At 43.8% G+C, this 14,724-nt stretch overlaps 1 protein-coding gene across 3 annotated transcripts in view; it reads right to left on the minus strand.

Annotated features, from left to right (window-relative positions):
* LOC102563415 (sodium- and chloride-dependent GABA transporter 2) overlaps positions 1–14,724 on the minus strand; it is a 49,681-nt gene that overhangs the window by 25,331 nt on the left and 9,626 nt on the right. For all 3 annotated transcript variants that reach the window (XM_006265691.4, XM_019489721.2, XM_019489720.2), the window contains exons 4-7: positions 12,611–12,751; positions 11,987–12,071; positions 9,005–9,137; positions 2,328–2,462 (exon numbers count right to left, since the gene is read on the minus strand). In XM_006265691.4, the coding sequence (XP_006265753.2) occupies positions 2,328–2,462; positions 9,005–9,137; positions 11,987–12,071; positions 12,611–12,751 (494 nt within the window). The remainder of the gene's footprint in view (positions 1–2,327; positions 2,463–9,004; positions 9,138–11,986; positions 12,072–12,610; positions 12,752–14,724) is intronic.

Below are 14,724 nucleotides of genomic sequence, written 5' to 3' on the forward strand. Positions count from 1 at the left end.
CTACTATCCTAGTGCAGAGGAGCTTTTGGGACCAGGTATGTGTCAGGTTTTAGATGCTAATGAGCCCATTGCTTCCCTTGTGGGAAAGTCTTCAAGAGTTTAACAGAAGTTCAGAGCATTGCTGTTAAATTCTATAGGATGATCAAGAACAATCAAAAGTTGATTACTTTCTCTACAATTCACTAGGATTATAAGAAAAAGGGAGAAGGAACAGCCATGAAACAAAGCACTTCCCAAACCTGACATTTTAAGGAAATAAACTCTCCACCTTATAGGTTCTATCCTTATTAAGTTCTTTGAGACTGTTTTGTGTGGGGGTTAACTTTGCATTTCCAAAGTACTTCCACCAAGGAAGTTCAGTTACTTACAAGTAGCTAAGCTGGGATGTTCAGTAGTGCCTCATAGAGATGTGGGTCACTGACTCTCAATAGGGACTGTGCTTCTAAAGCCTGGACAACACTATAAAGGCTTTGCTAGTATGAAGGTAGCACAGACACATTTCATATCAGCAGAAATATGCTTTTTCTTCTATAGGTAATACCAATTCCCTGAGTGAAATAAGCTGTTTTGGCCAATGGACTTTTATGCCAGTGTAAGTGAATCTTATAAAAATGTCATTTAAAAAAAAATCCTCACACCTAACCAACATTTACTATAGCGACAAAGATTTCCAGCATAGACTGAGAAGTCATTTAGCTGCTTTTGAATAATTCCATGCTAAGGTCTGTTCTATACTACAAAGTTTTTCAGGCAAACACTCAGTCTGGACTCATCTCTGCCAAGAGATGAGAGCTTTGCCAGCTAAGGCAAATGTCGTCCTGGCATGATGAACCTACTTGGCAGAAAAAACACTTCTGTTGCCATATGCTGCATCACCACTAGGGGGCTCTGCCAAGAGACTGTGGGAATAGCTATAAATAAGCAGCAGCAGCTCCCTAATGTAGGCAAGCCCAAGGAGGTTTTAGTGAGGGAGGTCAGTACCAACACCTTCCTTGTACAGATGGAGAAATGGAAAGACAAAAGGCAGCATTATTAGTTAAGCTTCTGAGTCGCTCCTTGGGCACACAGGTAAGTGTGATTTGCAGAAGTGCTGAGCAGCTCTGGCTTCCCCTGTTTTTAACTAGATAAAAACCAAGCTACTTTTAATAAGATGCCTAAACTCAAATGCTGGCAGCTGACAGTGGGCACCCAGGCTTGAGAGTTTTGGTCAAAGTGACCAACTCAGTTCAGCTACAGCTTCTCTGGCTTTAAGAACTGAAACAAGGGAATCCTGCCTCCAAGTACCTTACTGGAACCATTAGATAATGGTCCTCACATCCCCAAGAGCTGCATTCTCAGTGCACGGGAAGGTTCACTGAAGGAGATGGATATAGCATGGGCCATACCTCCCTATGCCTTTACACAGTAGACTGCAAAGAGAAAATGCTTTGGCTGGACCAGAAAGGGTTAAAAAGGGTTACAAGGGGTTTTGCTGACCTATTTTCCAGGCAGGCACCCTTTAATCTCCTTTGGAGACACCTTCGCACAAAGACTGGTACAGCAGCTCAGCTGGAGCCAGGATTTAACGTGGAAGAACTTGTCCTGAAGAGATTAAAAACGGCAGTCGGGCACTGAACCTTCAGTCAAACTGGCAGGAATTTCTAACTGAGGGAAGGAGGGTAGAGAGGAAAACAAGGGGAACTGGGATCAGGGGCTTTCGTGGACTGACATTACAGCAGTGTTCAGAAGTACCCTCCCCCAACATACTGCAGGAGGGGTTATGTAGAGCTGATGGCCTCCAATGGCATTTGTCATGGCAGCACATCCTTAAAAAAATAAAGAAATAAAATGCATAGTTTCTGGGGGCTTCAAACTCCCTGTGTCTACTTTTGGAGAAGGGTGGAGTTTTACCCTGAGTTTCTCCAGAAAACAGTGTCACCAAACAGCTGAGAGACCCTATTAATAGTGTCTACAGCCTTCATCACCTGCCATTCACACCAGCCTCCAGCCCACCAAGAGCCATACCAGAGGTAAAGGACTCTGGGATTTCAGCAACTCTGCTGGAAAGTAAAGAATAGAAGAGTGAACAGAATAGACCAGTGAGGTCAGCTGGTGATGTCAGCAGCACACTTACCAACATCAGTGTGGACTAAGTTCATACAGGAATAAAAACAAGAGATAGAGAATAAAGAATGAAGAAGAAAGAGTAAGTGTTGGAGCAGAACAAGAAAGAGAACTAGAGAAAGGAGGGAAAATGGGGATGAGACGATAAGGAAGGGAAATGAATGGGAAAGAGACATGCACACATCATAGCCCAGCTCAATCATACTATCCTCCTTCCATCTTACCTGGGGGTCCCTGAGACGAGTGAGGTCTGGGTAAAGATAGAACAGGATCCCCTGGAAAGCTCCTGGCAGAGAGACTCCCCTGATCAGCAGAACTACCAGCATAAGGTATGGGAATGTAGCAGTGAAGTATACCACCTGGAAGGAAGATAAAACAGAGTAAGTATGAGAGATCAGCTCATAGTAACAGCTAGGAACCCTAAGGTTCCAACTGATCATTGCTATCAAGGACACAAAGGCAGTGCAAGAGAACATAAGAACATAAGATGTGCCATACTGGCTCAGACCAGTGGTCTATCTAGACCAACAGGCTGACAGTGGCAGGAGCAGAAGCTTTAGAGCACTGGTGCTCAGTTTCAGATCAGGTGCCAGGGGCACCACACTGCCCCCCACCCAGCCAGAATCAGACTCTGACAGCTCCCACACTGCCCCTGCCCAACTCCTGTGCACTGGGACCAGACCCCACACTACCCTATGCACTTGATCTAGCATGCAGGCCCATGGGGGCTCCCCACAGGCCAGATGACACAGTGCTGGAGGCCAGAGTTTGAGCACCCCTGCTTTGGAGGGACCGAATGGAACAGGGTATACCTAGAGTGACCTGCCCCCCCATTCATTACTGTTCCTGGCATTCATAGTCACTGGTTTAAAGATGCCAAAAGAAACATCTCTGACCGTTCTGCTTAATAACTGTTAATAGATCTGCCATACATGAATTTGTCTAATCCCTTTTTGAATCTGGCTGTGCTATCTGCTTCTACAACTTCCTGTGGCAATAAGTTCCATAAAGTAGCAAACACACTGCCTAAAAAAAGAAGTTTCTGTTGTTAGTTTTAAACCTGTCTCCTATTTGCAGAGGGTGCTCCCTAGTTCTAGTATTCTGGGACTTGGTGAATAACAATTCCCTATTCACTTTGTCCATACCCTTCTTGACTTTGTATTGATGGTGGACAGAGTGAATAGGGAACTGTTATTTACTATGTCTCAGCCTTCTTCTTTCCAAACTGAAGATTCCTAACCAGTTTCTTCTGGTATGACAATTGCTCTGTATCGCTGATCATTTTGGTTGCCCTTCTCTGTACTTTTTCCAGTTCTAAATACATCCTTTTTGAGATGCAGAACTGCGCAGCATTTTCAAGGTGAGGGCCCACCATAGATTTGTATAGAACGATATATTAGAAAGACACAGATCAGACAAGAGGGTCAGTAAGTGGGAGGCAAAGGAAAAGTTTGGGTTTCAATTATAGTGTCTTGGTTAAAGCACAGGAGAAAGGAATTCTCTTTTATTGGATGGTTAGTAAGGTCACCATGGGAACATCATAGACATATAGTATATATACACATTATGTATAGTGAGACCTCAGGCCAGGCCTTTTGCCAAAATAAGTCAGAGTAACTTTATTGAATTCAACATAGTTGCACTGATTTATCTTAGCTGAAGATATGGTGCCTCAATATCCTGTTTCCATGTGTTGGTTCAAATGAACACTCTGTTAATCATGGCAAGCTCCCTAGGTGGGAGTGGTCCAATAGAACATTATCTAAATAAACCCATGAGATGCATGCAGGTAACAGTAGCCCATCTGAATACAGCCCTTCATAGTATAGTATCACCAAGGAATTGGTTTGAGGTGAATCATACCTAGAAGGAAGGAATAATCATTACAGCTCTTTTTGGTGTAAAGAACATACCTCTGCTGCCTGGAGGTTTTAAGACAGCAGTCCATTTACTCCATGCTGTTCTATCTAAAACCCTGCAGTCTAAAATTTCCCTGAGCTTTTCTGGGCAGGCATATCGGGTAAACAAATAGATATAGGTGCTTCTCAATGTCAAGAGGGCAACATAGATCCAGCCAATACTTACAGAAGCTCAGTTTGTGATTGCAAATAGAAAAACAATGCCTACAAGTCCCATTCTGATAGGTGTGCCTATCAGCTTCTGATACTCTATGTTCCATTATAGTAAAGATGGAGTGAGCAGGTTTGGAGAACTCAATGGTTTTCTGCAACTAGACCAAATTAGAGGTGCATTAATGTTCGTTTTTATTACTACTACACAATTTGCCTCTTGCAAAGCAAAATACTTCCAGTGGCCACCATCCTGTCTCAGCTGTGCTGAAGCACCAGCATTCAACTCTGGGGCAAGCAACTGGCTTATGTCTTACACTTGCTGCTTCATGTTGCAGGTGTTCCTAGGTAGAGAGCAACATGAAACAAAGGCATCTCACTTACAGCAGGACAGAATGACATGGGTCTGTTAACAGAAGCATCCTGACACTTAGACCCAGACAGGGTGAAGGTATCTAGCTGTTGCTTGATGCAACGCTTCTTACTGTTCTCATGCTTGTCCCATGGATAATGTGGACTTACTCGGACGTGTTTGGAATCCTTTACTTTAACAAAATAGCTGCATTGTTTGGAGGAATATTGACGGCCAAAATCAGAGTTAATCCTTTCAGGGATTCCATGTTTGGCAAATATAACCTTCAATTTTGAAATTACTGTGGTACTTTGGGGATTGTTCAGGTTAATTACTACAGGATTTGATAACAATGACACACTGTAGTCTGTTTTTCCACATAAACAAATCATGCCCAAGTGCTCCCATTGGTTTACTAGCATTTCACGTAGTGTTGCGCTGTGCTTTTCTTGTATTTCTCCATATACTTTTTTAAGTCATAGTGAACATCTTCCAAAAAGTTGCTCAATTTGTTGAGGTATATTAAGCCAAAAGAATGCACCAAGGGGTCTCTGGATTTTTTCATGTCTATGTGTTTAGTTAGGATTCACATTCATTTATTTTGTTGTAATGTGATGGTAACTGTTACATGGTAACTGTTCATGATTTAATCTCTTCAGGACAAGTTTTTCCACTTTAAATGGTAACTGTTCCTTTACAGACAGGGAAGACATGCCAACAAAAAGCAAAAGTTCATCCTTACTTGAGGACATGAAATAATCTTTCTAGTGTCTGCACATCCATGTTATATTATTTGTTTCAAATCCTTTGTTTATCTAATCTTCCTTTTCAGTTGCCTCTAATTTCCATCATTTCCTGATTATGTGCCTGCATACTAATCCCAACATTAGTGTTGGCACAGATACTAATGTCCATAAAGGATGTATATTTTCCTGGGCAATATATAAGACCATTATCTTTCTGCAGCTGGAGAGTTTATCATGTAATATGGACAGGGGTCCAACAAGGGGTTTCCTCCAGACTGATCTAAGCAGTTGAGAGTTGGATTCAACTACAGTACTTTACATATGTTGTTGAAAGTGCTTGCATCCAAATCTAGTTTCATATAGCTTGATTCCTCATTTGTACATGATATTTGTTATGGTGGCATGAAGGATTTTCATATATAACATAGCAGCCAAACTCCCTAGAGCATTGCTGCACCACCTCTGCTTGTAGTTTAGTTCCTTGTTGGGATCAAGGTAAGTACTTTATTAATTCATTTTACTAGGATTATCAATTATTTGTATTGCAACAGCAATGAGAGGCCTCGGGCAGGAACTGGATTCCAGTTAAAAGAGGGTTTCTTCCAGAAATAGCTCTCAGTCTAAAAAAAAATCCTGTTTTGCCATCTATAGAAGAATATATTTTGCTTTTGTAAGGTTAGGAGGCAGTCCCATGATCTCTGTCATAGAATGAATCTGTAGCCAGCAAAGTAACTATGTGCAGTAATGCAGGGTCTATACTACTTTACACTGAAATGCAAATCATGCTTTTCTTGAAATCCAGATTCACACTTTTTTTTCTGTGCATCACTTTAGGATATGACAGGGCAAAAATGTTTGCATTATATCCTCACTTGAAGTGAGGAATTACAAGAATGTCGTCCGTGATGCCTGCTGCTTAGGTGTCCTTCATACGTTCAAATTTCATCTCGTACTCAAATGATGCCAGAGGGGCAAGTAAAGAAACCCAGATCAGCAACATTTGCAGTCATTCGTAATGAATTTTCCAAGAGTGTGTGTGATGCTCTGACCTTACACCCCATACAGAGAGTTTCAAACACTGGCAGATGTTTATCACTCATTTAAGACAGGGCTTTTCTACATTTAGCAAGTTAACACAGTCTACTCTCTGTCACTTAATTATTAGACTATATTTACCATGCAATCTAATTCCTGCTGCAGATGACTACTGAATATAATTGATCTCTCATTCTATGGAAGGGACTGAAAAAGATTAAAACAAGCTTCTGATGAAAACAGTATAACTGCTTTAAATTTATTTCTGTGTTTTGCCTAAATATCAGATTATGTATTCTCAGTTGGACCTAAAAAATACCACTTACATAAATTCCAGGTCCAGATATGATTCCAAAATGGTGCAGCCCATGGCTCCAAAAATACATAATTCAGACTTCATTACTGAAGTTTCACATCTGCTTTGTAGCTTGCATTTGCTTTATCCTCAGCCTTTTTGCTCAGTGGTAATTAGGGTCTATATTGAAACTGAAGGTCTGATTGTGGAGAAATGTGTCCTCTAATGTAAGCGAGCCAGACTTATGAACAGTATGAACATCTGGATCCAATGAGATATTATGAAATTGTTTGGCTCTGACACAATCTTTTTATTTCTTGAGCTTTGTTAGCACTATCTTACTTACTTTAAACCTTGCAGGGATCAGAAAGATTGTATCACATGCTGATCAGTAGTGTCCATCGTTTTCTTTGAATTCCATCCACATGCCTCTGCAAAGTGATTCCATCTGTGACAACCATCTGCAGAAAAAACGTCTGTACTAATGTCTCTTCCTTCCACTAGTTATGTGCACAGCATCTGTCTTTAGATGCATGGTGCTGCTGCTGCTGCTTTTAGCATGAGTGATTTCTGTTCCCTCTGTTTGTCTCTCTTGACAAGCAGTAACTCCACAATAATGGCCAATCCTTCCCCAGCCAGACTTGCTAGTGTATCAGCACTAACATGTCTATTTCTAAGAAAGCTTTCTATTGACTAGTTTTCTCTCTAGATAAGGACTCTGCCAAGGTTTTCACTCTCACTGTTTCTTTTAGTTAAGATCTTCCATATCGTCTCATGGAATCTGTATCTAGTATAAACTAGGTTTGCTTCTGGCTTAGCATATTCATTAGTAAGTTTGTTGTGCTTTAGTGTGTCAGCTAATAGTCCATGCACTCTCAATGCCTTTGCCTTCTTCCACCAAACCACAGCAAGAAGTAGCTCACCTGTTTTTTGTCAGATTTTGTTTTGCAGAAACCAGAAAACATCAACTCTTCAAGTCACCTGATTTTTCTGTGAGGTTTGCCAGGTGCTCAGACCATTTGGGGTATAGGAAAGCCATTAACAGCTATGTAATAGTTTATGCCTTGTTTAAAGCACACTGGCAAAACACATTTGGTTAATAAAACCTTTTTACTTCCATCTGCTCTTGCTGACTCCAAACAAAGCTGGCCAGGAGCACTCAAGAGGCTTATTTTCAGGAGGGTATAGTAGAACCTAGCAAATGAGCTTAATGCAAAGGACAGAAGCATGTTCTGTAAGAAAGATCCAGGAGACAAGGAAAGGATGAGGTAGAGTCATAAAGACAAAGACAAAACAGGATCGCCACATAGCCTTTTTTTCCAAAGGGAAAGAGTAAGACAGAACAAAGCACTCATGGAAGCACAGCTCAGTTAACTATAACAATTTACTGACATCTCTATTACCACAGAGGAGAGTGCAAGGGGTTTGGCTGCTGAGATTATGCTAGGGCCCTTGTCATGAGGTAGAGAAGTTATTCTTTCTTCACTCCCATTCTACCCATCTCCCTTCCTGTCCTGCCCACTACTTGGCCACAGTAATTGCCACTTAAACCTTTTCTCTGAGGATGCCAAGAGGTCCTATAAACACATGACTAAAACCTTGTCTTCTGCAGTGCAGGTAACATCTGCTTGCAATTTCTGTGGTCCTCTCCATCCTTTATTAAAGGACCCTGGGACACAGATATCCCTATTTGGGCTTTTGTAGTGCTTATGCATGTTTGTCCTCTTTCCAAATCAGTTCTTGCAGGCACCACAAATCAGGCTGCTCCAAAACTGGAGCACTCATATATAGATGCTCTTAGATGAAGGCAGGGAGGGTGTCTTAGAATGGGGAACAGAAGACACCTTGTGTCTGCGGCAGAAAGGGGCTCTAGACCTTTAAAGGCTCCTTATCTAGTAACTGAGGGTCCTGGAGACTTCTCTCAGCCCCAGCCCCTACAGTAGAGGCAAGAATAGTCTCTCTCTTCTTCCTGTACCAGTAGGGTAAATGAGGTTGGCAGCCTCTGTTCCTTGAGGATCTGACCTGAAGGAGTCTGCCTATACCTCAGGAGGAAGGCATAGAAACGTGGGGAAGAACATTAGGGTTCATTCAACTACTTTGATTGGAAGGGGTGCCAAGGATTTGTTGGTGTGATGGGACAGCTATCAGGGGAAACGGGGTACTCTTTTGTGAGGCTGGAAGCCAGCAGGGAAGGTTCCATTTCTAAAAGCCCATCCTCGTTCCCATCTCTTGCAAGCCAAGCTCCAGGGTCTGGTGTGTGATGTCTTAAGAGCTGAGCCTAAGTTCTTGAGCCAGCTCAAGAGTAGAATACAAGTTCTCTTCAGACATAAGAGAACCGGGTGCAGAAATCACTGCAGCACATCTGACTCTGATGGAGAGAGCCAGGCCAAAGCCAGGTACTCACCTTGCCTGTGGACTTGACTCCCTTCCAGATGCAGAAGTAGCAAATGATCCACGCAAGCAGGAGGCAAAGTGCCAGCTCCCAGCGCAGGCTCCCCATGTGCTCTATGCCATTGGAAATCTTTAACACTCTCCTCCTGGAGGGAAAGAGGGCACACAGATGGTGAGTCTTGCAGAGGTCAGTCACAAGATCTTCAGTGCCTAGGCCAATTCTCAACAATAACCATAAAATACCTTTGCAGTTTAGGGAGGAGCAAACCCCGACTCCACCCTGTGCGCCTCAGGACAAGCCAATGGACATTCCTCAGCTACCCAGCATAGAAGACAGTGGCCTCATGGACAGGCAGAGGCCTTGAAATCAAAAGGCTTGCATTCTATTCCCATCTGACAATAACCTACTTAAGCCAAACGCTTATCACTGTTGGTCCTCCCTGCCTACCCTCCCTCCCACTCCCCACAACCACCACCCTGGCCCATCCTTTGCCTCACCTCTTTGGGGCAGGAACTCTCCCCTACTACCTGTATACTGGTGGTCTATTGTAAGGGGTCTCTGAACTCAATTTGTGCCTACCTTAACCCAAATAATGAATTCCCAACCTTTTTGAGGTGCCTTCAATGTTGGATTAGCTGGTGCTTTTCACATCCCTAGCCAATACAGTTCTGCCAGCAGAACATTATAGATAGACAGGCCCTTCTTGTCTCACCTATTTCTTTAGTGTTCACAGACGCCTCCTTTAGACAGTGATGAGTGGGGGAGAGCTTACAGTGGGAAAGGACACCTGCAGAGTTTAAGAGTGTTCTATTGCAGCCTGAGGAAGGAGTTACAGGGATCCACAGAAGCAGAGTGCAATGCAGATTTGTGTCTTTCAAGCAAACTGGTAGCCTTCCCCCTCCATACTCAATGCCTACATTCCTGTGAGAGTGAGAACAGATCCTGTGACAGAGGCCACAGAGATCAGAGGAGCTGGGACAATGGATATGTCCAGTCCCATGTGTGGATGCCCCAGTAACACAGGACTGATTAAACACTGATTTTAACTTCAGCCTTTCAGCCAAAAACCCAAGGAAGAATGAGCCAAGAAAGAACAGTATGGGACAGGAGATAATCAGAGCATAAACACAGGCCCAGGGAGAGCCAGGGAGCTGCAAGAATATTTAGTGGAGGGCGAAGCATTAGTAGGGGGAAAAAGTAGACTGTGAGTGCATTAACAGTTTGTAATGGCTTACAAGCACCTTCCACTCCAAAAAGATCCCACTGTGTCTGTAGGCAAGAATGTGTATATATGAATCATTTGGCTTGCTGATGAATAGGAGTTGCCATCAGGGCCAGATTAACGCACAGGCAAACTAGGCACATGCCTAGGGCCCTAAGCTGCGGGGTGTCCTAGTCCTTCCCTCCATGGTGATGGCACCAATGGCCCTGTCTGCCTCCCTTCCCTTCCTTTCCCCTCTGCAGCAGCCACAGCTGGTTCCTAGTGGCAGCTCGAGCCCTGCTCTCCATGGGCGGCAGTGCCGGGGGGGGGTCTCAACCGGCCCAGGGCCCACAAGTTTGTTTGCCTAGGGCATACTAAGGGTTAATCTGGCCCTGGCTCCCACAGGTAGCTGTTCAACAATACAGAGCAAGATTATACCTTGATCTAAGACTGAAAGTGAGGTTGAATATGTCCATCTAAATCTGCAAGGAAAACTCATGATGGCAAAAGGAAGTTTACCCCCACTGAAAGTTAGCCAAGACACTGTGCCAAATCATCCCCATTTCCCAAGGGGTGTTTGGACTCATAAGTGATCACAAGCCAGTAGGCCTTTTTTCTCTTAACTACTAAGAAAATCTGTATTTTTTACATAGGGCTAATTAACATGCATGAGCTACCCCAAGGGGGGGAGGGGGGGCGGAAAGCAGTGAAGATAAGACATGGGATAAGCTACCACCATTTGGATTGATTTTGGTGAGTTTAGCTTAGGGTAAAACTAAAGTCTTTGTCTAAACTACATTTTCCCTTCAGGATAGCTCATGCTTACTAACTACCTTGAGGCAAAATATGCTGCTTGCTATCAGCAGCACAGAAAGATCATATACAAAATTCACCATCTACCAAGGTATAATATCATATGCCAGCACCAACATAAAGAAAAGGTACCCCCCTACTCTTCTCATTCAGCAGCATACCATTTATTAAAAGCCCTTTCATTCAAGAGACCTTAAGTTGAGTAGGTCCAGCCTTGCAAAACAAACCCATAAAAAGTGGTATGGATCACTTCTGACATATCCCCATTACCAGCTCTGAAGTCAGTGTTACCATATTCTGAGCATTTTTACACAGGCCTTGGATACAGTTACCAAGGTCACCCACAGCAGAGCAGCTGCAAGCAAAGCGAATGACTACACATGGCAAAGTACCCTGAGGCTAGTATCACTCCATTGGTGCAACTACATCATCTCGGTGCAGTTCACATCAAGGATGATTTTGGCCCAATGTGTTTTAAAGAGATTTTGAACTGAAAGTGTAAAACCAACCTCTCGTTATGACGTGGGAAGGAGGGATGGTGGGGAAAGAAGAAGAGTAGTCAGGTAAAGAGCATTAAAACAAAGGGGGAAGGAAAAATAGATGAAAAAGAGAACAACCAAATAGAGCAGGCCCAAAAGGACAGTGAGAGTTAAGTCTGCACTGTGACCTCATTGACATCAGTGAGATTTCATCCTTGTGAACAAACCTTGTTTCAAAATGCAAGAAATTCAGGAGGCCTCAGTAAATCCAGAAGAAAACGATTATCCCCATTGTAATTACTCCAGATTAACAGCAGCATAATAAAAAACATTTGTCCCCACTAGCTACCCTATATGTTGTCCAATCTGTGGGGTCACTGCTTTGGTTCTAAAAGCCCTGGAATGTTTTCATTGGCAAGAAGTGCTATCACAGAGTGGATGGTCATTGTTGGAGGATGGTAACCCCCAGAGGGATCGTGGAAACACAGGTTGTTCACTTACTCCCAGAATTCAATGACAGGGGAGGTGGCATTTTCAGTCGTCACATTTAGAGAAGAGTTTGTCTTCTGAAATTCCACGCAGTTCCCTGCAGGACAGGCCCAAGGAGAGAACATGTAAATGGATGCAACTGGAATACCAGAATCCCCAGGAAAATACTCTAGATCCCTCTTCCCTCCAAGCAAGATAAAACTCAATGGGAGACAAATATTCCGGAGTCCTTATTGATGCTCAAAAAGAAAGGTCCTTCCTCCAAGGCACACCACTGCTAGGGACAGACCTATCACTGAATCATAAGAAAGTTATAAATTCCCCTTTTCCCTCCAACGTATATAATGTCCCATCACTTAGGCAGAGCACAAAAAAAAGGCAAAGGACTGAATAAAACTAGAGTGAATACCTCCTCCTACCACCTCCATCCATAAGGGGAAGCCTTATCTCTGCAGGTGGGATCCATTGCTGGAACAGCAAGGGACAGTTTGTGTGACATCATTGTTTAATAGCCATCCTTGCAAGGGAGGAACTAATTTCTCAGGTTGGATGGTATTCGCTAGCAACAGATTTTTCCCAGAGAGCTGATGGTAGGCAGGGGGAAGATGAGACAAAGAGGAGGGAATCCAGAGTTACCTGTGTTCCATTCGTGGTCACAGCTGCCCCAGGGAAGATCTATGGTGAATGAACTGAAGAGATAAAATAAAGCCCAGGCCAGGACAATAATGTAATAGAAGTTCAGGAGTATGACGATCACCTGGGAGGCATAACCAATTCCTGCAGAGAGAAGGTCCTGTGTATTGATAAATAAGCAGATGAATGTGACCTGGCCAGGCCTCATGTCCAGAGCACCGCACTGTCCTGTTTTTTGCTGCTTGCTCTGCAAACTGCCTATTACTCCTATTCTCTTTCCATTGCCCACCTCCTCCTAATTTTCATCCTTTATTTTGGAGTGTCCATGGCATGCTCTATACACAGGCATGGCAATCAATCCCTCCATTACCTGCTTCCCAGTGTAATCCAGAATGCCTCCCCACTGTTTTCTCTCATCATGGCAGTTGTGGGGGAGAAGAGGGGCTCTCAGCTTGTAGGTTGCAAGCCTTACAGAAGTTACTTGCAGGTATCAGGGTTTTACAACCACTCCTGCCTTCCTAGCAGTGCCAGATTTAGGCTTAAGATACTTAAACTACATCTTACGGCTTCACAATGCAAGGGGCCTCTAAATAAGAAAAAAAAAACTCTGGACATTTTCATTCGAATATGACAAAAATATATATATATATGGCTCCACAGTTATTATTCATATTGAGCTCATACATTTGTGCAGAAATAACAATAATTCATCTTAAATTTCATGAAAATCCATTTGCATGGATTTCGTGGATTATTTTTATCATATGGGGCCTCTTAAACTGGATATTGTTTAGGACCTCAGCATGTCATAATCTGGCACTGCTTCCCACATAGAGGAACAGCAAGGGAAATCCTGACAAGCCTCCAGTCAGATAGGTGAGAGCGCTCCACCATGGAAATGGTGGACAGCCACTGATATGAGCCTGCTAAAAGACTAACAAGTACAGGAGAGGAAAGTCAGAACTGTACTTTCATGAGCACTTGAAACAAACATGTGCCAGCTAATTGGCTTGGAGAAAAGCCAAGTCTATGGATTACTTGCAAAAAATTAAAACTCTATGGATTATGAACTCATGGATTATGATCTAGAACTCTATGAACATGACGTCTATGGATTAACATTCCAAACTCCACTGGATGTCGTCAATGGCTCTGTAGGCACAGGGGCTCTTTCTATGAGGATCTCCTCCATGTTCAACCCAAACATAGCTACTGGGACTTCCATGCAACACACAGTAGGGGTGTGCGAAGCGGGTCCTATTTGATTCGGATTCGGCCCAAATCAGGGACAGTGATTCAATTAGTTGATTCAGATCACTGTCCCCAATTTGATTCGGCGGAATCCGAATCTGAAGATTTGATGCTGATTCGGAGAATCAGTGATTCAGACATAGACACAACTTTAAAAGTTTTTTCTACATACTTCGAGGTACCAGCACAGCTTGTGAATGCTGCGATGCTGGGGTGCATGGAGTGTCCCACAGGAGGGCAGGGACCCTCCATATGCTCGGCGGCAAGCCCAGAAGTGGACTGGAAATACTTCTGGTCCACTTCCGGGTCTGCTGGGGAGTGTGCTGGGGGGGGGGGCCCCGCAGCTCAGTGATCAACCACAGGGGGACCCCCAGGTGCCCCCTGCCAGACCCAGGAGGCACCAGTCACCAAGCCAGGGGAGTGTGGGGGCCCCCCCCCCGCACACCTCCCAGTGTACCCAGAGGTGAACTGGAAGTGCTTCTGGCCCACTTCCAGGTCTGCTGCTGAGTATGCTGAGGAGCCCCCCGCACTCCTGTGGGATGCTCCATGCACCCCAGCATCGCAGCATTCATGAGCTGCCTGCTACCTAGAGGTATGTAGAAAAAAACATTTAAAGCTGTGTCTGTGTCCGAACCGCCAAATCTTTTCGTATCTCTCTGAATCGATTTGGAGGGTTCCGATTCGATTCAGAGAGATTAAAAGGTCCTCTGATTTGATTCAGATTTGGAGATTCAGCCACCGATTCGGAAGAGATTCAGCCCGATTCAAATCAGGGACCGAAGCATCACACAGCCCTAACACACAGTGTGCTTCAAGCTATTTCACTCAGAACTCACATTAGGGAACAGGGGCAATACGTAGAGGGT

This window comes from Alligator mississippiensis, chromosome 4, assembly GCF_030867095.1.
Source record: "Alligator mississippiensis isolate rAllMis1 chromosome 4, rAllMis1, whole genome shotgun sequence".
NCBI classification, from domain to species: Eukaryota; Metazoa; Chordata; order Crocodylia; family Alligatoridae; genus Alligator; species Alligator mississippiensis.